The sequence below is a fragment of the Carlito syrichta genome, unplaced genomic scaffold, assembly GCF_000164805.1.
Source record: "Carlito syrichta isolate Samal-C Ts95f unplaced genomic scaffold, Tarsius_syrichta-2.0.1 Scaffold313381, whole genome shotgun sequence".
In the NCBI taxonomy this organism is placed as follows: Eukaryota; Metazoa; Chordata; class Mammalia; order Primates; family Tarsiidae; genus Carlito; species Carlito syrichta.
Genome location: NW_007257477.1, coordinates 1327458 through 1350624, shown reverse-complemented (window position 1 = coordinate 1350624; position 23167 = coordinate 1327458). Strand labels below are relative to the sequence as shown.

The 23167-nt window shown below is 45.3% G+C and overlaps 1 protein-coding gene across 1 annotated transcript in view; it reads right to left on the bottom strand.

Annotated features, from left to right (window-relative positions):
- Nucleotides 1-23167, bottom strand: part of DNAH17 (dynein axonemal heavy chain 17) — a 157525-nt gene that overhangs the window by 80832 nt on the left and 53526 nt on the right. The window contains exons 25-32 of the mRNA XM_008070392.1: nucleotides 15910-16158; nucleotides 9567-9689; nucleotides 6480-6827; nucleotides 6293-6384; nucleotides 5759-5885; nucleotides 4466-4618; nucleotides 1587-1712; nucleotides 984-1091 (exon numbers count right to left, since the gene is read on the bottom strand). Coding sequence (XP_008068583.1) covers nucleotides 984-1091; nucleotides 1587-1712; nucleotides 4466-4618; nucleotides 5759-5885; nucleotides 6293-6384; nucleotides 6480-6827; nucleotides 9567-9689; nucleotides 15910-16158 — 1326 coding nt within the window. The remainder of the gene's footprint in view (nucleotides 1-983; nucleotides 1092-1586; nucleotides 1713-4465; nucleotides 4619-5758; nucleotides 5886-6292; nucleotides 6385-6479; nucleotides 6828-9566; nucleotides 9690-15909; nucleotides 16159-23167) is intronic.

Genomic DNA, 23167 nt, shown 5'->3' with positions numbered 1-23167 from the left:
CACAGTGGCTGACACCTGTAATTCCAGCATTTTGGGAAGCCAAGGTGAGAGGATTGCATGAGCCCACAAGTTCGTGACAAAGTTGGAGACAAGCCCGGGCAACACAGCAGTAATCATCTCTAAAATAAATTTAAAAATTAGCCAGGTGTGGTGGCACGCACCTATAGTTCCAGCTACTTGGGAGGCTGAGGGAGAAGGATCGCCTGAGCCCAGCAGGTCGAGGCTGAAGTAGCCATGATCATGCCACTGCACTTCAGCTTGGTCAATAGAATGAGACTCTGACTCAAAAAAAAAAAAAAAAAAAAAAAGACTTGTAGTAGCATCTGATGATTTCCAGAAAATCAAAATTACCTGTTTCTGATGATGTCACTGGCGGGTGGAAGCATCTGGGCTTGCCAACACTTGACCACATTTGACCTCCAGAAATGGTGATTTGAAAACCAGCCCAATACAAATAAATTTACCTTTTTTCCCGATAACCATAGAAATTGACCTGCCTGGTCTTAAAGCTTGAAACTTACCTTTGTCTTATCTGAGTTCCCTTCTCGGGAAACCAATCTTGGGTCTCCCAGATAGTTTCAAAGAACTAAACCTCACCAGATCACTACGGGACGCCAGACCCCTCACCTGTCATGACCACCTGCCGCCTGCTGACCAACTCCTCTTCCTGTTTTCCTCCCTAATTCCTGTTTTCCTGCACATGGCTACATTTCTTCTCTGCAATATAAACCCCTAACTTTGGCCATCTGGGGGGAGATGGATTTGAGGCTCATCTCCCATGTCCTCAGCAGATGTTGCCTGAATAAAACCTTCTTCCCTGGCAATACTCGTTGTCCCAGTGACTGTCCCAGTGCGTTGAACAACAGGGCCTCAACCAGACCCCTGGCATTTTGGTAACAGTTTCACAAGGTTCAGTCTTAGAGAGGAAGGTCTCTCTGGTCATCGCTGGACAGAGCTTTAGATGGACACATGGGATCACGCACCTGCTTTTTGTTGTAATCTTTGATCGCGTTTTCGTAGCCTTCCTCCAACCTGGCAAACGCCATGCCCACCTCAGTCGTCCACCAGATCTGGGTGCACGTGAGGGCAATCTGAAAGCAGATGGGTGTCTCCCATTACCTGTGCGGTGAGCCATCGTCAATCACTGCTCGTAAATTGGGCGTGGTGGCTCACACCTGTAATCCCAGCACTTTGGGAGGTGGAGGCAAGAGGATTACCTGAGCCCAGGGGTTTGGGACCAGCCTGGGCAACTTGGCGAGACCTTGTCTCTACAATAAATCAAAAATTAGCCGGGTGTGGTGGCACATGCCTGTTGTTCCAGCTCCTTGGAAGGCTGAGATAGAAGGATTGCTGGAGCCCAGCAGGTTGACGCTGGGGTGGCCATGAGCGTGCCACCGCACTCCAGCCTGGGTGACAGAGTGAGACTCCAACTCAAAAAAAAAGACTGCTCATAAAAGTGTTCATGCCGAGAAATTAAACTGCTTTTCAGGGGACCGTTATTACAGAGAGAACACTTGAAAGCAGCAATTGCCGCCCCGTCTTAGAATCCCATTTCACCAGCCAAGCCCACCTTCCCAGGCTCAGACCTGGGCCGGATAGTCCAGGATCCATTGCTCCCTCGGCTTCTCCTCATAAGTCACCACGGCTTCCGGGATTTCGTGCCGGAGGGTAGCGCACATCCGATCTAGCACTCGGTTCAGCCACACTTCCACCTGGGGACCAATGATTTGCTTTGTTGTAAACAAAAAAGCTGACTCTCATCATCCTCCCAGGGATAGATGTGTCAAGGGTTTTACAGTAAAAATAACCCACTCAAAAAATGCGGCCAGTCAAAATATGATACAGGCTGATCAAACAAACAAACAAAATGTGACTGGGGGCCAGGTATGGTGGCTCACACCTATAATCCCAGCACTTTGGGAGGCCAAAGTGGGAGGATTGCTTGATGCCAGGAGTTTGAAACTGACCTGGGCAACACAGCAAGACCTCGTCTCTACAAAAATTAAAATAGAAAAATTAACTGGGCATGGTGGTGTGTGCCTGCAGTCCCAGCTACTTGGGAGGCTGAGGCAGAACAATTTGAGCCCAGGAGGTTGAGGCTGTGGTGAGCCATGATGGTGCCACTGCACTCCAGCCTGGGAGACAAAGTGAAGCCCTAACTCAAAAACAAACGAACAAAAACAAAAACCAAAATGTGGCTGGGAAGCCAAGATGTAAACGCCAGCAAAACTTGTTGCATTAAGCATTCAGGTCTACACAATATTAGTTCCAAGCAGGGAAAGGGAGAGGATCCAGGGAACAATTTAAAAGAGAAGTGAGCTAAGCCCACGCTCCTGAACCCTTGCTACTGCTTTGAGATGTGATGTCTGATCTCCTCTTTGCATGGGGGCTTGGCCAGGCAGTGACTGCTGGACAGCAAGGGACCATCAGCAGAATGCAGGATAATTCTGTTGACAAGTCTTGCCAACAGGTCATATTTGCATTTTAAACTACAAGGCCTCAAGTAACTGCTACTGAGAGGGAAAAAACCCTCAGATGGATACTCGATTTTTGCTTTTTTTGTTTTTATTTTATAGAGACAGGGTCTCACTTTGTTGCCCAGACTGGAGTGCAGTGGTGTGATCATGGCTCACTGTAGCCTCAAACTCCTGGACTCAAGTGTTCCCTCTGCCTCAGCCTCCTGAGTAGCTGGGAATACAGGCGCATGCCACTGTGCCTGGTTACTTTTTAAAAATTTTTTTGTAGAGGCAGGGTCTCGCTATGTTGCCTGGGCCGGTCTCAACCTCCTGTCCTCAAGTGATCCTCCTGCCTCTGCCTTGCAAAGCTCTGGGAGTAGAGGTGTGAGCCACCACGCTGGCCAGTGTTTCTTTCTGACTGTGAATACAGCACGGGCAGGCCTGCCGGAGTTCACAGCTCTGCTTGTAGTGAGCCAGCTCTGCCTGATGGCTCTTGTTACTGCCTGCCAACCCCATCCCCGTACAGCAGACCACCTGTGTGCCAGTAGCCCCTTCTCTTGGAAGCTCAGGTTTTCTTGTGAGATAGTTTTTTTTTCTCCACAGCTGATTTACCTCCTAAGGAATTACGTTTTCCTTAGGCTGATGTCAAAATGGTTGCTGTTGCTTGATCAATAGTTGGGTCTTAAGGGGAGGAAGGGGCAGCTGCGCCATTTGCTCACAGCAGAAAGAGCCAGCCCCGAGCTGGGGTGATGTGCTTGCTGGGAAGGGGAGAGAGGCTTCTGAGACTGCTCTGAGTCTATCAAAACAATGCAGCCGGTTATTTTGGATGCCTATGAGAAACTGGTGGGTCAGACATGCAGGACCTCTTCAAAGCAGTCCCCTTGGTAAGCCATAAAAAAATTTAATGACATCAACAAGCCTTCCCCGAACCCCACCCTTCTCTTCCTTTCCTTGTCCCTCCCCTCCCTTTTTCCTAATGAAATATCTATCTACAAAACCTATAAGAGCCTGTAATAGCTTGCTTGACATAAGTAACTCCATTTTGGAACAGGTCCTCCATCTTAACCTAGAGATAACCCCCTTATGTAACCTTCTCGTAATCATACCACATGCCCACAGTCTTGTTCCCCTAGGTGCTTGGAAACTCCCTGAATGCAAGTTTCATATCTAATCATAACTGTCAAATGTTTCTGCCAAAAAATGTAACCATACCTGGACAGCTGTCGTGATTTTTGCCTTTTTTTTTTGAGTTGGAGTCTCTGTTGCCCAGACTGGTGTGCAGTGGCCACTCCCGGCCACCGCAGCCTCGACCAGCTGGGCTCCGGCGATCCTTCTGCCTCAGCCTTCTAAGTAGCCAGAATTACAGGCATGCGCTACCACGCCCGGCTGATTTTTTGATTTATTGTAGAGATGCGGTCTCGCTGCCCAGGCGGGTCTCGAACCCATGGGCTCAGGCAATCCACTTACCTCAGCCTCCCAAGGCGCGGGATTACAGGCTGAGTCACCGAGCCCGGCTTATTTTTGCCTTTATAAGCCCCCTACTCACTCTGTTCAGGGTTGAGAGCTCTTTTTGGCACAAGCCTACTCTCGACCGCCAGCTATTTAAGGACTCAAAATTCGACCCTCTGTGTGTTGGCGTCTCCTTTCTCACAATCTGGCTATAATACTAAAGATGCATCTCATGCTACATGGGTAAGGCTGTACTGAAACTCTATAAGGAAGTCAGTCCCTTAAGTGGTTTTTTTTTAATAGACTACAGGTTTTTCCTTTCTTTATTTCTATTTTATAGAGACATGGTTTCGCTCTGTTGCCAAGGGTGGGCTTGAACTCCTGGCCTCAAGCAATCCTCTCTCCTCAGACTCCCAAAGTACAGGGATTAGAGGTGTAAGCCACCACGCCCGGCCCCTTCAAGCATTTTCTAGAGGGGCAGAGGAGAGGAGCAGGTGTGGACATCGATGTCCAAGGGCGGGTCATCTGGGCTCACCTGCCATGTGCACACGCACACTTACCTGCCCTGAGAGGTCACACTCTTGATCAAAACCCACGTACTCGTCCTCCTTGCTGTACATGCCCAGGCCAACCTTGAGAGGCTTCTCGCTGGCATCGAGTTGGAACTTGAGCTTACACAGGCTGTCGAAGAGCTTGGACAGGTGGCGGCTCACCTGGGTGGGGGGAACCAGAATCACACAACTGGGGAGTTTGAAAGAGAGTGTATGTGGCTTGGGTTTTCCTCGGGCAGTTTCAACCATCTTTCTTTCTTTCTTTTTTGGCATCTATTCCCCATCTTTGATTGGTGTTAACTAAACATGGCTTAGGCAACAGAAGGAGCCAGCAAGAATGGCGCTCAAGAGGACACAGAAACCAGCCTAGGAATCCCAGCCACTCCGAGACAAATGTCTGTTCTTGAAGATTTCTTTTGCTTGAGAAGGTTCTGCCCCAAGTCCCAAGTCACACATTCAGGCCCTTAATTGCAGGGCATCCTTGTGTATTCCTTCTTCTTCCTCTTCTTATTTATTTATTTTGAAACAGGGTATCACTCTGTCACCCAGGCTGGAATGCAGTGGCACGATCCTGGCTCACCACAGCCTCAGCCTCTTGGTCTCAGATGGTCCTCCTGCCTCAGACTCCTGAGCAACTAGGATTGCAGGTACACGCCACCATGCTGGCTAATTCTTGCTTTTTAAAAAAATTTTGTAAAGATGAAGTCTCACTGTGCTGCCCAGGCTGGTCTCGAACTCCTGAGCTCAGATAATCCTCCTGCCTTAGCCTCCCAAAATGCTGGGATCACAGGCATAAGCCACCACACCTGGCCTGTCTCCCCTCTTTTCATGTTTCCCATAACTTCATGGTTAAAGTCTGATAGAATCATTTCCCCTTCACCTAGTTAGTTAAATCTTTTCTTTTTCAGAGGAGCCTCAGGAAACTTCTTCCTCGCTCCCAGGGCCCTGTGATTTACTGGGACAATACAAAGGATGGCCCAGAGAGTGGGCGTATCTTTCAGACACAGTGCCTTCCTAAGCCCCTGGCATCTAACCCATTTTCTAGGAGATGAAAACAAGGCACAGGGAGTTCAATCAAAGGCCACACCGTGTGCAGAGCAGGATATGAGATGAGTCCCACCACGTGTCTGTTGGGACTGGGAACCTCAGGCAATTTCTGGCAGGACCTTGTGGAGACGGTACAAGGACATCCACAGACACTTCCCGCATCCCAGGGCCACCCAGATAGAGGAGTCTGCCTGGAGTCTGGAGTTCAGGGTATGATGCTGGCTTCAACTCTGGAATGCCAGGGTCCCCGCCTACCTCCACGGGGTCATTGCCATTGGAGAGAATGTCCAAGAGGTCAGCCGAGGACACAAAATAGAACCTGGGGAAAGCCAGTCTTTTTGTCTCCAAATACTCCGCCAAAGCCTTTTCACACACAGCCAAGCTAGGAGGAAGTGGGGAGAAGGGGCTGGTCAGCCCCACTCTTCAGTGGGTCTCTTCCAGCCCACCCTATCGGCGCACTGGACGGAGAGTCCTGGAGACGTCCAGACTGTTGTTCATGGACCCAACTTGATTCAGAACTTCCTACCCGATGGCCCCATCCCTTTGCCAGGCCCTGACCTTGTGGGCATTTCCGGGTGGGAGAGAGCAACATTTAGCCTCTGTGGCCATCCCTTCCTCCAAGGATGAAGGCTCAGTGTGGTGGACGTCGCTGGGGAGTATTCCCCGCTTTCAGGGAGAGGGAATGTATTGGTTCATGAATGTTTTGCCCTGTCCGGCCAGCAAGCAGCGCATGACTCGGGCTTCTGCCGCCATCGACCGTCTCCTGGTCCGGACAGGTGTGGGCCCTACCTCTTCTTAAGGGCCTCAAGTTTATCGTAGAGACCCGGCTTGTTGGTGGCTTCTACCACGTTGGGTGTTTTCACCGCATCTTCCATCAGGGCCTGGGAAGAGAAGGGGATGGCCAGGGAGCGAAGAATCCCGTTTTGTCCAACACAGCCATGTCTGAAAAGCCCATGAGCCACCGGGCTGCGCTCACCTTGAATTCTAGGTCAATGTCATCGAAGCGCTTGGAGTCCTCCGGGAGCTGGGCGCGGATGTCCTCAGAGCCGATGAAGATGCTCTCCAGGTGGCTCCAGGTTCTCTGGACCTCAAACCAGATGGAGATGACCGAGTCCGCCATAGACAGCTTCTGCTGCCAGGCCGTCACCTCCTTCAGGAAGTGGGCCAGGTACTTGGACATCATCAGGTTCTGCAGCTGGACCTGGTTGTCCTCTAGCGTCTCCACCAGCACCTCGTTCGACTTGAGCATCATGGTGCCCGTCCGCGGGTGCGGCTCGTGCTCAAACTCCATCGTGGTCCAGGTGCTGTCCAGGGCTTTCAGCACCTTTTCGGGGTGGGGCGTGGAAATAAAGTCGCTGAGCATCTGGCGTGCGAACCTCAGGATGGACCTGGAGTTCTCAGAACGTGGGTTGAAGCCCCACTTTAAGAAAGCCAGGGCCAGGCTTGGTGGCTCAGCCTGTCACCCCAGCACGTTGGGAGACCGAGGTGAGTGGATTGCCTGAGCCCAGGTTCGAGACCAGCCCGGGTTCGAGACCAGCCCGGGCAACTTGGCGAGACCTCGTCTCTACAATAAATAAGTAAAAATTAGCAGGGCGTGGTAGTGCGCCTGTCGTTCCAGCTACTTGGAAGGCTGAGGTGGAAGGATCACCGGAGCCCAGCAGGTCGATGCTGGGGTGGCTGTGAGTGTGACACTGCAGCCCAGCCTGGGCAACAGCGTGAGACTCCAACTCAAAAAAAAAAAAAAGCCAAAGTGCTCACATCAACATCATTTACAGTAGCCCCAAGGTGTAAACCACCCCAAGGTCCATCCACGGATGAATGGAGAAGCATGTAACAAAGCCTATGTTATAAAAGTCGTAAGATGTTTGTTCATTACTTTCCTTTTTTCTTTTTCTTTCTTTCTTTTTTTTTTTTTGAGTTGGAGTCTCACTCTGTCGCCCAGACTGGAGTGCACTGGCCGCTCCCGGCCACCGCAGCCTCGACCTGCTGGGCTCCGGCGATCCTTCCGCCTCAGCCTTCCAAGTAGCCGGAATTACAGGCACGCACAACCACGCCTGGCTAATTTTTTGATTTATTGTAGAGATGAGGTCTCGCCAAGTTGCCCAGGCGGGTCTCAAACCCGCGGGCTCAGGCAATCCACTCATCTCAACCTCCCAAAGGCGCGGGATTACAGGCTGAGCCACCAAGCCCAGCTCCTTTTTTCTTTGTCCCTTGCTTCCTCCATTAGTCATTTCGGTAGAGGGTCATCACTAATAATTGACTATCTTTATATTCCAGCCCCTAGGGACTTCCCACAAGATTAATGAATATGTTTTTCTTTTTTTTTTTAAAAATGGTCCTTAGATCATACAGGTTTTCTTAATGGCCTCCAGAGCTTTGATGGGTGTGGGGGCAGGGGAGGTGACAACAGCAGCTTTGGTTACCGGAGATCTCACCTCCCGCACACCTACCTTACCTATACAAGCCCCAAGTTATGTTCAAAGGGCGGTTGTATTTGAGAGTTTGCCTCCCCTGTGCTCACACTTTGGCCACAGTGAATACCCCTTTCTCTGCTCCCAAGCATTGATGTGTCAGCATTGGGTTCTCTGTGATCAGGTGCTTGAACCTAACTTTTGGGATTCTGCAACAAGCACAATGTCTATTCATACAATGCAACACTGCTCAGCCACGAAAAGGAACGAAGTAAGGATCCATGCCGCAGTGCAGACGACCCCTGAAAGAAACCCCATCCAAAAGGCAACAGCTTGCATGTGAAGGAGTTCAGAACCTGCCACCCCAAAATAGGCCCCTCTGGCACATTGACTATTTTGAGTTAAAGGCACCTGAAGAGCAGAAGGCACGAGAGGATCTCTTTGAACTTCCTTCTGCTTCTCAAAAGCAGGTGATGACATTTCCATGGGAATGATGCCCTCTCAGCCCCAGAAGGAAAGTACTGTTCTCATCATCCAGGATGGGAAAGTTGAGGCAGAAAGAATTCTGTACACAGAGACCTCATTAAAATAGCTCTGATCTTCTAGCCTCCCCAGATAAACTAGTTACTTTTTCACCACTTGCTACTCTTTCCACAGTTCTTAAGTTTTCAACTCTAACTGCGTTTTGGGGGTCTTCATGTCCTTTTGAAGGCTCCTATGCCACGTAAAACTTGTATTACATAATGTGCATATTTTTCTCCTCTTGATCTGTCTTGTGTCAACTGAATTCTCAGGCCCACCTGAAAAACACCCTAAAAGGGCAGAGGTAAAATTTTGTCCCCCCTGAAGATGATCCCATTCCTATGACAGTCCAGAATGGGGTACTGTCAGAGATGGAAAGTGGGTCAGTGGTGGCTAAGAGCTGGGACGGGTGGGGGGAGCAGTGTGAGATAATGGGGGGTGATAGCAAAGGGCATGGGTTTCTTTTTGAGGTGATGAAAATGTTCTAAAATTGATTAATTCTATATGTGGTGACTAGATATCTGCAGATAGGCTAAAGACCATTGAATTGTACACTTTAAAGAGGTAAATTGTATGGTATGTGAATTATATCTCAATAAAACTGGGTTTTTTTTAAAAGAAAGCCAAAATGTGACAATTCAAACTCACAAAACAGGCTGAGTTTTTTTTAATTGTAGAAGGAGTTTTCTTGTATTCTGAAATTTCCTGAGCCGGTAAGTAGCTCATGAACAACTCCAGGTACGGTTGGGGGCCAACACCCTGATTCCCAAAACCCATCAACCCTCTGAAGTCAGGGGAGAGGACTGACATCCACGGAAAAGTCAGACAGGACCACAAATGAGGAAGCTCAGTGCATAGGAGATGGGAGTTTGAGTTATTTTTAAATGTATGTCCTACTGCATGCAGGAAGACAGAGCTATATCCAGGAAGCTGATTTTTTTTTTAATAAATGCTAGAAGTATTTTATAAGATCTCTGTCATGGAGTGGGTAAGAGAAGGCCCAATAGCTGTCCTCTGAGGGTTAAGGCCACAGGACCCACATGAACCGAGACCTCCATGAAGAGCTTTGAGCCAGGGGTGGGTTTCGGGGTCATCCCACAGGAAACAAACTGCACCCCAACAAATGTTACCTTTTCCATCCCAGACTCTTTCACAGCCTTGTCTACGATATTGCGGACCTCATCCTCATAATTGTGGAGGTTCAGCTGGAGTAAATCTGCCAGTGTAGTCTCTTTGGACATTTTAAATTTCACCTAAATATAAAAAAAAACAGACATGTTTCATTTAAGGGTATGAAGAGCGCCATCACCCAAGGCCACTGCAAGGAGGCAGAAACTTTGCTCCGCCATTTTTCAGCCCTGGGACTTGGGCAACTTATTTCTCCAAGCCCTGTCTGCCTTCCCTAAATCCGGTAATAGCAGATCCTACCTGTAGTGAGTGGAATCGTGTCCCCCCTAAATTCATGTCCTCCCAGAACCTCAGAGTACAGCCTTATTTGGAAACAGGGTCTTTGCGGAGGTTAAGAATTGTTAGACAGCCAGGCTTGGTGGCTCAGCCTGTAATCCTGCGCTTTGGGAGGCTGAGGTGAGTGGATTGCGTGAGCCCGCAGGTTCGAGACCCGCCTGGGCAACTTGGCGAGACTTCATCTCTACAATAAATCAAAAATTAGCTGGGTGTAGTAGCGCGCGTCTGTAGTTCCAGCTACTTGGAAGACTGGGGCGGAAGGATCGCCGGAGCCCAGCAGTTTGAGGCTGCGGTGGCCGGGAGTGTGCCACTGCACTCCAGTCTGGGTGACAGAATGAGACTCCAACTCAAAAAAAAAAAAAAAAAAAGGATTGTTAGACAAATTCGTCCTGAATTTCTGTCACCCATGACGGAGTGCGGTGGCACAATCACAGCTCACTGTAGCCTGACCTCCTGGGTTCAGGTGATCCTCTGGCCTCAGCCTCCTGAGTAGCTGGGGCTACAGACACGCACTACCACACTTGGCTATTTTTCTAAAAATTTTTCTGTAGAGATGAGGTCTTGCTATGTTGCCCGGGCTGGTCTCAAGCAATCCTTTCACCTCAGCCTCCCAAAGTGCTGGGATTACATAGCCATGAGCCACCATGCCCGATCAACTGTTCTTATAACAACAAAGGAGAGGGAAATTTGAGACCCATGGGAAGGAGGCCATGTGGAAAAGGGAGCAAAAGTGGGGTGAAGCAGCCTCAAGCCAAGGAATGCCTGGAGTCACCAGAGGCTGGAAGAGGCAGGGAGGATCCTCCCCTGGAACCTTCAGAAGAGGCTCTCTGTTGACACCTTGATTCCAGAAGTCTAGCCTCCAGGTGAACACAGTTCTGTTGTTTTAAGCCCCTAGGTTTGTGGTCCTGTGTTCCAGCACCCCCAGGAGGCTTCTCCATCACCTCAGGTAGCTGAGCGCACTGGTGGCCGAATCACAGATCAAGCTACTCATACCAGGGAGTTGCCTAGCACCATCATCAACTCACATCACTTCTGAGGCAGGTTAGCCAGTGTCGTTTAGACATAAATAGATGAATTTCTTGCAGGCAGGTCTAAATTAAAATAGGGTAAGCATCTGGACATCGTCTTTCTTCTCTGTATATGACCTTTACCTGACCGACCAGGCATATCAGACCTGACCCCTGACCACCACACACATCTATCAGTACAGTAAATCACATAAACAATAGGGAGTTGCCCAAAACACAGACACGATAGTCTTTTTAAAAAAGTACCAATCTAGGCCCGGCTCGGTGGCTCAGTCTGTCATCCCAGCACTTTGGGAGGCCTAGGCGAGTGGATTGCCTGAGCCCGTGGGCTTGAGACCAGCCCAGGCAACTTGGTGAGACCTCGTCTCTACAATAAATCAGAAAAATTTAGTGCGTGCCTGTGGTTCCGGCTACTTGCAAGGCTGAGGTGGAAGGATCACCAGAGCCCAGCAGGTGGAAGCTGGGGTGGCCATGAGTGTGCCACTGCACTCCAGCCTGGATGATGGAGTGAGATTCTAATTAAAATAAAATAAAATAAAAATTAAAAAGTCCCGATCTAGTTAGGCAACAACTTTCATTATTTAGAAGGCCCTAGTGACCTTAAAATGTTGAGAGATGGTAGTCAGAACTCATGACCAGATACCTGCAACCCTCTGCTCTTAGCTCATGGTTTGCTTAATCATCGTTTTAAAAGTAATAAAGCTTCCTGTCAAAGGCAAGCACGTGTCCTTTCTCCTAAGGCACCCACACTTTTCCTTGGGTAGACCCTTTTTCTCTCTAATAAATTCTTTCTTAAACTATACTTTGGATTCGCCCTGAAACTCATTTCTGTGGCAAAATCAAGAACCCACGGAGCAACACAAATGCACTCCACCCAGCATCAACTTCCCCCATCCCTTGTCAAATATTCTTCTTCACTGTCACAAAGGCAGATGTTTCTGAGCACCAGTTGTGAGACCCCTGGGAACACCGGTTTAACCAACTGATGGAACTTCAAGTCTCCAACTACGTTTGGAAAAATACCTGCCCAGGTCTCACTAAGTCCTCAGGTGTGCCCAATTCCTTTCAGGGGGACAATTTTTTAGCTACTTGTTGATTGCCCACTCCATGGGACTCTCCTGAGTTCACATGAGCTTGTTGGCCAGGTGTCTGGTCTAAACCAAAAATAAAATTCTAAGCCTATCCCTGGCCCAAGGAAAACCTGAAAAACTAAATTCCTGGCCATGAAGGAAAGGGAGGTTGGACACACTGCCCCCTCATTTTTTGGAGTTTAGGCATATTTGGCTAGCATAACATTTAAATAGAGATCATAAGACTGACAAAGCAGACTCTGGCAATAAGATACCAAATTCCAGCTGGATGTGATGGTTCATGCCTGTAATCCCAGTACTTTGGGAGGCCAAGGTGAGAGGATCGCTTGACTCCAGGAGTTTGAAACCAGCCTAGGCAACCCAGCAAGACCTCCTCTCTATAAAAAAATTTAAAAATTAGTCAGACGTGGTGATGCACAGCTGTAGCCCCACCTACTCAGAAGTCTGAGGCAGAAGGATCACCTGAGTCAAGGAGGCGGAGGCTGAGATGAGCAGTGATTGATTGAACCACTTGAACCACTGCACTGCAACCTGGGTGACAGAGTGAGACACCAACTCAAAAAAAAAAAAAAAGAAAATTCCAATCTGATTTTGGAATAGCATCACATGGCAGCAGGCCCTAAAGGAAATAAAAATATTTTACCCCAACATATATTTCTTTATATATTTTAGAATGGCCCTGCAAACTGTCTCTTAGGGGAACTTACATCTGTAGACGATCTCCTTCTCTAGGAAGAGTCTGACACATTTTAAGACATTTATTACCTATGTTCTCTGAAGCCTGCTACTTTAGAGGCTTTACCTGCTTAAAAAGGACCTTGGCTTCCACAGCACCCCTTATCTTAACTCAAGCATTTCCTTCTTTTTCTTTTTTAAATTTTTTTACGAACTAGTGTAACTTTTTATTAAGGCAGAATTGTTTTGACTAAAGAAATATATAAAATAAAATGCTTCCAAAAATGAAAACCTCCCCATCCATTGTTCTTTCCAGAGGCAAGTACTTTGCATTTTCTTAGGTTTTCCTTCTGTGGTTCCTTCATAGTTCTTTGTTCCAATTTTTAAAAAAATAGGTGCATGTACTAGCACATGTAACTTTATTTTATTTTATTTAATTAATTAATTAATTTTTTTGAGTTGGAGTCTCACTGTCGCCCAGACTGGAGTGCAGTGGCCGCTTCAAGCTTATTAAAAAATCCAAATGGTCCCCTGTACCACCCCTCCCAATTCTCCAGAGCAGTGACTTAATTCTGTCAGCTGTTTCTTCTGCTATTTTTCCTTACTTAACTACTTACGTCATTTTTGATTTATTAATTATTTTTATATATATGGAGGCTAAAGCAACTCCACCTTGGATGCTAACCCGCCCTGTTGACCGGATTTCAGGAAGGCCTCTGAGACTTCTACGCTAGCTACTGTTACTGTAAATCCCACGCATAGGCCAAAGCAACTCAATTGTAAATCCAACTCTTAAGCAGACTGACATGACACTCCTGCCTCTCCCTGAAGGGTCCATCCCTGTGGTGGCTCAGCCCTGGGTCTGGGGGGTGACTGTGCTGGCATCCACCTCCTCTCTGCATCTGACAGACATGTTTGAAGGTTTCCTTCTGAGAAGCTGGACGTGGTGGCCTTTCTCAGGTCTCTCAGCTTCTGTGGCTCTGGGGGCAGGTTTGCATCTGCACTATCCAGGGACTTCCTGATACAAGGGGTGTGGCTTAGCTCTTATCCCACCTCCATCTTTACTTTCCTTACTGTGACCCTACGGTTATTAGGGGTTAAGTCGTCCACGTCATCAAGACTATGTACATATCACTCACTGCTGGGAAAAACAGCACATTATGTCAAGTGTTTCTTTCTACTGACTTCAAGTGCTCTTGCCAAGCAGAAAATCTTTGAATCCACCTATGACCCGTAAGCCCCACCCCTACTCCCTCACTTCCTGATGTCCTGCCTTTCCGGGTCAAACCAATGGAAACCTTGTATTGATTTATGTCCTTGCCTGTTAACGTCTGTCTCCCTAAAATGTATTAAACCAGGCTGTAACCTAACCACCTTGGGCATAGTTCTCAGGAATGCATGAGACTGTACCCCAAGCCATGGTCACTCATATTTGGCTCAGAATAAACCTTAGATATTTTATAGAGATTGACTTTTTTGTCAATACTGGGAAACCTTTGGTCTCAGCACTCAAGAGGGATTTCCACAGGCCAGCTCCTGGAGACACAAATCTCTGACTGCAGATCTCTGTGCTCTCAGGGTAGCCTGTAGAGTTAGGCTTACTTTTCCTTCCTTGGGTCTGGGGAGCAACAGGAGGGCCCTGGACAGTGTGGTCAGGGTGGTAGGGGAGACCCTAATGCCCCTTCTAGATGGGCACCCTCTAAGGCTGGGCAGGACCTGGTGAGAGATGTGGAGAGCCATTTGGCTCTGATCTCCACACTTCCTGCATAGGTAAGGTTTTCCTTGGGAGGCCACAGGCTATACCTTCCCACCATGCAGTCTTCATGCCATGCTGCCCTTGGTCTTCCTGTTGTTCCCCCCCATCACCTGTGTCCATTTCACCCCAGCTCCTGTCCCAGCCCTTCTGTGCGTCCTTACAATCTCTCTCCCAAGACCCAGGTCAAATTCCATATCCACTCTAAGCCATTTCTTCCCTCCCCTCTATTTGGAGGTGACCTCTTCCTCTAGATTCTTAGAATCACTGCTGAATGTTCCATGCACTTGGCATTCAAACATGATGATGAGGGTTAGCTTGCTACCCTAAAACAGGCTACTTTGGCTTAAGGGTTATTTTAAGTTGAAAGCAACTGAGAAGCAGCAGATATAAGAGAAGCTCTCTTTCCTTCCCCTATTTGCCTACAAGCAGGATATACATGTGTCAAGGTGTCCCTCACCCCATCCCCTCTACCAGGAAGGGCAGATGTTAGTAACTAGAAACAGCTGTAGAATCTTTTCAGCTTAGAAAGGGCACCAGAGGAAACTTCTCAACATACCTTGCTAAAGCTCATCCTATCCTACCATCACTTTCTCCACAGATCTGCCTTCCCAGAGTTTGCTGTGCCTAGAAGCTCAAAGTCCTTTACCTGTGTCTTGTCACCTTCCTAAAAATTTGCGAAGATGCTACTTAAGCCCAAATTCTAACTACACCTTTGATTTACTCAACTCTGAAGGTTCCCATGGGAGTGTACCATGCACACATTAGCAAAGTCTACTTTTCTTTTGTGAATCTGTTTTTCATCAGTTTCATTTATAGAGGCTCCAGCCAGGGAAACTAAGATAGGCAGAGGGCAAAATAATTTCCTTGTTCCCTTCCAGTTGCATATATTATTTATTTATTTGTTTGTTTATCTTTTTTCTTCTTGAGAGCAGGGCCATGTTTTCTCTCTCTCTGTATCCTTGGCATCTATGTGTGCCCTCTGCAGAGTAACTGCTCTATATAGTTTTTTTCAGTGTTCGCTGACAGTTCCTGTTTGCCTTGTGTAGGTGTCAAGGCCAGTGCCTACCAGCAGGGGACATTTCTGAAAATTTTGGGGTGCTAAGACTCTGAGTGCTTGGGGTACGTGGTGACCCCAAACTTCCTGAACCTTATGGACAGGCAACTACAACCAGAACTGACTACATAGTTTGCAAGACCCTGTGAAAAAAATATACGCAGGGCCCCCTGTTCAAAAATGACTGAGCATTTCAAGATGATGGCCGCACAGCATTGCACCAATCCTGGGGCTCAGTGGTTCTTCCTGGCAGGTTCAAGCTCATTCTGTCTCCTATTATGCACAACATTGGCCCTACCCACATTGGCTTTATCAGCATCGGGGGCCCGAACACCCCGGCGAAGCAGCTCAGGCCAGCCCACCCTGCCGCAGGGTCGGACCCTCCACCCCCATGAGGAGCGGTACCTGGGTGGCCTGCATGAGCTGTTGCCAGTGGCGTTCCCGGATGGCAGGGTTCTGCAGCTCGCTCACGGCACGAAGGGATGTGATCATGTTTTTCACAGTGTTGTCCAGGCCCACGAAGGCATCCCAGGTTTTCGTCTCCTTGTCCAAAGACCTCACATCTTTGGCAAACTTCTTACAGTCTAAGTCCATCTGCTCAACATTGATGTCTTTCCACTTGGTGGTCTTCCAGTCATCGATGCTGGTGTTCACCTGAGATGGAGATACCTTGTTTCTCCTTCTCCTCTTGTCAGGGAGGGTTTGGGAAGGCATTTCTGTTACCTCACTGAACTTGCTTTTGGGGAGCAAAACCCAGTGAGGAATATGAACATAAATACCAGAGTTAGGCAAAGTGGTTGGATACAAGGGAAAAAGGAATCAACAGTTGTAGCACAAAACTTTGACAGTCTGCCGTTAAAAGGTATTTTGGCAAAAACTTGTGTTAGGGCCTCACTGCTGCTCACCAGTATCCAGTGCTCTCTTATGGCTGGGTATGACTACGTGATGTGTCCTGGTCAATGAAATGTGAAACAATACTTGGTTTAGTAATTCCTAAAGAACAGGGTACAGCTGCTGGGAGTTAGAGTGTGGGCTTTGCATGAATGAGAAATGCACTTTTGCTGTTCAGTACACAAAGCAGGGCCGCTTGTTACTGCACAGTCATCTAGCTTAGACTGACTGATAAAAATATAACAGAATAAAGTTAATTCACAACAAGATGAAACAAAACACACAAACTCTCAGGCAATAATCTTACCATGAGTGGAACCAGAAGACTATGAAGCCTGCATTCTTAAATTTGGGTTGGTTAAAAATGGCCATGAAGCTGGAAACTGCTCGTCATTGAAGGAATCAGAGATTGTTGACACAGGTGATTGCAGCGGAAAGCCTGGGCTTGCCAAACATCCATGTTTGATAAAGACGAGACTGGGAGTATTTACAAGATGTCTGCCTTGAAAATACTAAAACGTGAACCTCAAGCCACATAGGAATCAATGGTTCTTCCTGGCAGGTTCAAGCTCATTCTGTATCCAATTATCATAAAATGTCTTGGCTAGTTTGTTTTGGAGAGTTTTTCTGAACTATCCTGACTGTAAATGCTATCGTCATCTCCTGGGAAATGTGACCTTTATTCTCCAGTCTGCACTAACGATTTTGTATCATGGGAAAATGCAGTATCCCATTATCTCTGACTGCACCGACTGTATTCTGTAATGCCATTCACATAGCTGAGACTTGGATTCAGTTAATCGTGAAAAAAAGTATCAAGAGGCTTCAGTTTTTACCCTCTCTTTGGGCTTGGTTGTAATAAAGCCTGTGATTCCAAAGATTTTTCCCTCTAGGTGAGAGATATGTAGACTCAGAATGATCAGCATGAAGGCATGGACAATATTTGACGATGATTTATTTAAAAAATAAAATAAATGAAGAGACAGCATGCTCCTGTGTGGGAACACTGAATACTGCCAAGAGATTAATTCTGCCCAGATGAGTTCACAGAGTTGATTAAATTCCATTTAAAGTCACAAGGGCTTTTCTTTAGAGGGGAGGAGGATTTGATGAATGATTCTAAAGTTCATTCAAAAGAGTAAGCGGGGAAAAGAGCTCACATATTTTTGAAAACAAAGAGGAGAGAGAATGGCAGAGCCCTACATATGTGCACACACACAGAAGAAATACTTGGGAGGAAGAGGCCCCATGCTCAGACCCCAGCCTCCCTTCACGTGCTGAGTCCAGGCCCATCCTCACCAGTCCGCTGCTCACAAGCCCACAAAGCAGCACACTAGAAACCTGATCCAAGCCTGCTCTCACATCGCAAGCTCCCAGGCTCCTGAATCTCCTCTTCTCGCTGAATGTCATCCCTACACAACCTACCCTCATTTCCATTTCCTCGGGGTTATCTTAGCACCTGACCAACCCAAAAAGGCTAGGTACTCCCACGCCTTTGGGAGGCTGAGGTGAGTGGATTGCCTGAGCCCGCGGGTTTGAGACCTGCCTGGGCAACTTGGCGAGACCTCATCTCTACAATAAATAAATTTAAAAAATTAGCCGGGCGTGGTAGCGCGCGCCTATAGTTCCAGCCACTTGGAAGGCTGAGGCGGAAGGATCGCCGGAGCCCAGCAGGTCGAGGCTGCGGTGGCCGGGAGTGGCCACTGCACTCCAGTCTGGGCGACAGACTGAGACTCCAACTCAAAAAAAAAAAAGGTTGCTGATCCTCTCAGGTCTGCCAAGATAGAACAGCCCTGTTACTTCTAGTCTCTCCCTTATAACTAAAACACTCTGAGCAAACCACAACAAATAAGACTGTGGAAAGCTGCATGAGGTGGAAGAAACCTGGAATTACCTTTTGGAGGACAGGCCCGTTGTAGTGCAGGCTTCCCTTGCTACATAAGTGTTCTAGGAACACACTGGCATCTGTATACCACCTAGTGTTGTGAGAGTCTGCATTCAGCCTAAGTTAATTTTTTTTAGAGAGTCTTTTAGTGTGTTTGCCTATGTCATGATGGGTAATTGACAAGCGCACCTACCCACACTGTGCTAAATGTTCAGAAGTTTTTGATCAAAAACTTGATCCCCGTGCTCCACCCTCCCTATTCACCCGATCTTGTCCAGGATTGAAAAAGTCCTCCAAGGGAAATGCTTTGTTGATGTGGAAGAGGTGAAATAAACAGCAGAAGCACTCAAAGACATCAAAATTGACGAGTTCAAAAGCTGTTTTGAGCAATGGAAATAGCATCTTGATAAGTGCATTGCATCAAAAAGAGAGTACTTTGAAGGTGAGTGAAGTTTAAACATGTAAGAATAACTACACAATTTTTATAAATAAATTCTGGTTTGGAGCCCCCCCTCATATAAATATGTATATGCACGTGTTTATGTATGTGTGTGTGTGTGTGTGTGTGTGTGTGTGTGTGTTGTGAGTCAGAGTCTCATTCTGTCACCCAGGCTGGAGTGCAGTGACATGATCAACCTCCTGGGCTTAGGCGACCTTTCCATTTCAGCTTCCTGAGTAGCTGGGACCACAGGCATGTGACACCACTCCCAAAAATTTTTAAAATTTTTTCAGTGACGAGGTCTCACTGTGTTTCTTAGACTGGTCTCGAGCTCCCAGGCTCAAGCAATCCTCCTGTCTCAGCCTCCCAAAGTGCTGGGATTATAAGTGTGAGCCACCATGCCTGACCGGCAGTTATATTTAAATAGGGCAGAGGAGAGGGTGGGCAAAGAGATTCAAATGGAAGCAAGGTTTCCACACTCAAAGTGATAAAATGTTTATATCAGTAGACTATAAGACAACTATTAAGAAAATTATATAATATGATATATTCAGAATCAATCTAGATATATCAAGATCGATCCTAAAAATGTTCAAATAAAAAAAAAAAAGAGAGGCAGAGGAACAAGAAAGAGAGGAGATGAACAGAGAACAAATAACAAAAATGTCAGACTTAAGACCTAACATGTCAATAATTATCTTCAATGTAAATGGTCTAGATACATCAATTAAGACAGAGATTGGCAAAGTGTATGCAAAAACATGATCCAGCAGTATGCTGTTGTGGGGGCCATGGCTGTTGGCTCTTAAAGGTTTGCTGAGAAAACACTGGCATGAGGCAGATTGCTTAATAGGAGAAAAGGCATACAACTGTATTTAATGTGTATACAGGGGAATGAATGAACGAAGACCCAACTTCTCAACAAGTTACAGAAACTTAAATGTCATCTTGAGGTTACAGAAAGAATGGGAGCTTGCCTTCTGGTAAAACAGGTTATGGGAAAGGAAAGAAGAAGAAATCTATTGAGAGGCAATGAATGATTGGGAGAATAAATTAATGAATGGAAGAAACAGAGAATGACTTGAAATAGCTCTCTTTGTAAATTGAATGTACCCGAGAGACAGACAGGCATTATCTTGTAAAATGATTGGACCAGGTCTGGCTACATTCTTCTTCTCCTTTCTTTAATGGTTGATTTTAACATTATCTATTAGGAAGAAGAGTAAGCAGCTTGGGAGAGACTTTGAGGCAAAAGGTCATATTTTGGGGTAAATTTCCCTGCAGCTCTTCACTGTCTACAAGAAGCTTAACTTCAAATACAACGATATAAGTAGGTAGGTTGAAAGTTAAAAAATAAAAATAAAAAGGAAAAAGAATATCAGGACAAACACTAATCAAAAGCAATGAATAAAAAGCAGAAGTAACTATATTAGCACCAGATAAAATCAGCTTCAGAGCAAAGAAAATTACTAGAGACAAAATGAAATATTACACAATAAAAAAAATCATCCTAAAGGAAGACATAATCCCAAATGTGTATACACCAAGGAATAAAGCCTAAAAATACGTGAAGTGAAAATGGATAGAACTGAAAGGAGAAATAAACAAATTGTAAGCATAGTTGGAGACTTCAACACCCCACTCTCAGCAGTTTATAGAATTGCTAGACAGAAAATTAGTAATGCTATAGAAAGACTGAACAACACAACCAACAGATAGGATCTAGAGAACATAATTGAACACTCTGCCCAACAAAATCAGAAGATGCATTTTTTCCAAATGCCCATGGAATTTCACCCAGACAGACTATATCCTGATCCATAAAACAGACCTCAATAAAGATAAAATAGTTGAAGTCAAATAGAGTGTGTTCTCTGACCATAAAGGAATAAAACTAAAAATCGATAATAGAAAGGCAACAGGAAAACCTTCAAACATTCAGAAATTAAAAACATGCTTCTAAATAATTCATGGGTCAAAGAGGAAGCCTCAAAAGAAACAAACAAACAAACAAAAAACATAGAACTGAAATAATATCAAAATATTTGAGACATGGCTAATTACAGAGGGAAGTTTTATAGTACTAAGTGCTTGCCTGAGAAAAGAGAAAAGGTCTTAAATTAATAATCTAAGTTTCTACCTCAATAAACTAAAAAAAGAGCCAAATAAACCCAAGGCAAATAGAAGGAAGAAATTAATAAAGATAAGATCAGAAATCAATGAAACTGAAAATAAGAAAGCAACAAAAAATTAAACAAAATTCTGGCTCTTTGAAAAATCAATAAGGTTTATAAACTTCTAGTACAACTGACAAAGATTTAAAAAAAGAGAAGACACAAATCACCAGTATTAGGAATGAAATAGAAGCTACCGTTGCGGAACTTGCAGCCATCTAAAGGACAATAAGGGAATAGAAAAAGCAACTTTATGCTTGTAAATTAAACAATTTATAAGAAATGAACCAATTCCTCAAAAACGACAAGCTACCAAAATTCTCTACCAGAAGTTTCACAAAACTGAAAGACAACTGGAACAAGCTTATAGCCATTAAAGAGATTGAATTTGTAACTTATCTCCTGGAAGACAATCACACAACTAACTCCAGGCCTAGATGGTTTCATTGAAAAATTTACCAAACATTTCAAAAGAATTAGCACCAATTTTACACAATCTCTTTAAGAAACTAAAAGAGGAAGAAACACTTTTCAACTCATGAGTCTATTATTCTGATACCCAAACCACACTAAGACATCACAGGAAAAGAAAACTACAGGTCAGTATCTCTCATGAACCTAGATGCAAAAATTCTCACAAAATATTTTCAAACTGAATTCAGAAATATGGAAAATGAATCATATACCATGATCACATGGGTTGTATTCCAATATTTTTAAAAAAATCAATGTAATCCACCATATTAGCAGACTAAAGAAAAATCCATCACATCAGTTGGTTCAGGAAAAAAAAATTGACAAAATCCAATACCCATTCATGATGACCACTCTAAAAAAATATAGGAATAGAGAAGAATTCCCTCAACTTAAAAACTTACAGCTAATATATACAACACCTTTCCTTTAAGATTGGGAACAATGCATGGATGTTTGAACTCATCATTCTTATTCAACATAGTACTGGAAGTTCAGGCCACTGCAATAAGGTAAGAAAAAGAAATAAAAGACATACATATTGGAAAGAAAAAATAAAAGCATTCCTATTTGCAAATGACATTATGTTTATATAGAAAATCTCTAGGGGATCTACCACAAAAACCTCCTAGAACTGGTAGGTGAGTTCAGCCAGGTCACAAGCTAAAAATAAGCATACAAAATTTAATCACATTTGTATATGCCCAAACAAACACATGGAAACCAAAAATTAAGACACAATACCTTTTATAATCTCTTCAAAAAGAAGCAAGGTTGGGTGTGGTGTTTCACACCTGTAATTCCAGGACTTTGGAAAGCCTGGACAATATTGGGAGAACTCATCTCTACCAAAAAAAAAAAAAAAATTAACCAGACATGGCAGTGCCTGCCTGTGGTCCCAGCTATTCAGAGGCTAAAGCAGAAGGATTGTCTGAGCTCAAAAAGTGTGGCTGCAGTGAGCTGTGATCACACCACTGCACTCCAGCCTGGGCGACTGAGTGAGACTCAGACTCAACAACAATGAAAAGATATAAAGAAGAAAAGAAAAGTAAATAAATACTTAGGTATAAATATAACAAAACATGCATAGGATCTTAATGTTGAAATTACAAAATGCTGATGATATCAAAGAAGAGCCACATAAATGGAGAGACATACTATGTTCATGGACTGGAAGACTCAATGTAATAAAGATGTCAGTTCTATAGACAATGCAACTCCTATAAAATCCCAACAACGGTTGTTTGTGGGCATACCAGACTTATTCTAAAATTTATATGGAAAAGTACAAGTCCCATAATAGTAAACAATCTTTACGAAAAAGAATAAAGTGGGAAGAATCACTCCACCTCATACTAAGGCTTACTAGATCATCATGGTGATCAAGGCTGTGAAGTATTACAGAGGGACAGACAAAGACCAGTGGAGTGAAATAGAGAACCCACATTATAGACCCAACTGATTTTTTACAAAGATCCAAAATAAATTTCATGAAGGGACAGCCTTATTTTCTAAGGGTGCTAGAGCAATCAGACACCCACAGGCAAAAAAAAAAAAATGACCCCCAACCTAATCCTCAACCCTTATACCAAAATCAACTCAAAATGGACCATAGGCTTTAACATAAAGCATACGACTATACAAATTTTTTTTTTTTAAGTGTAGGAGAAAATCTTTGGAATCTGGGCAGAGTGTTCTTAGATTTGACACCAAATGCATGATCCTTGAGAGGAAAATTTGATTAAATGAATTTCTTTTTTTTTTTTTTAGTAGGAGTCTCACTCTGTCGCCCAGACTGGA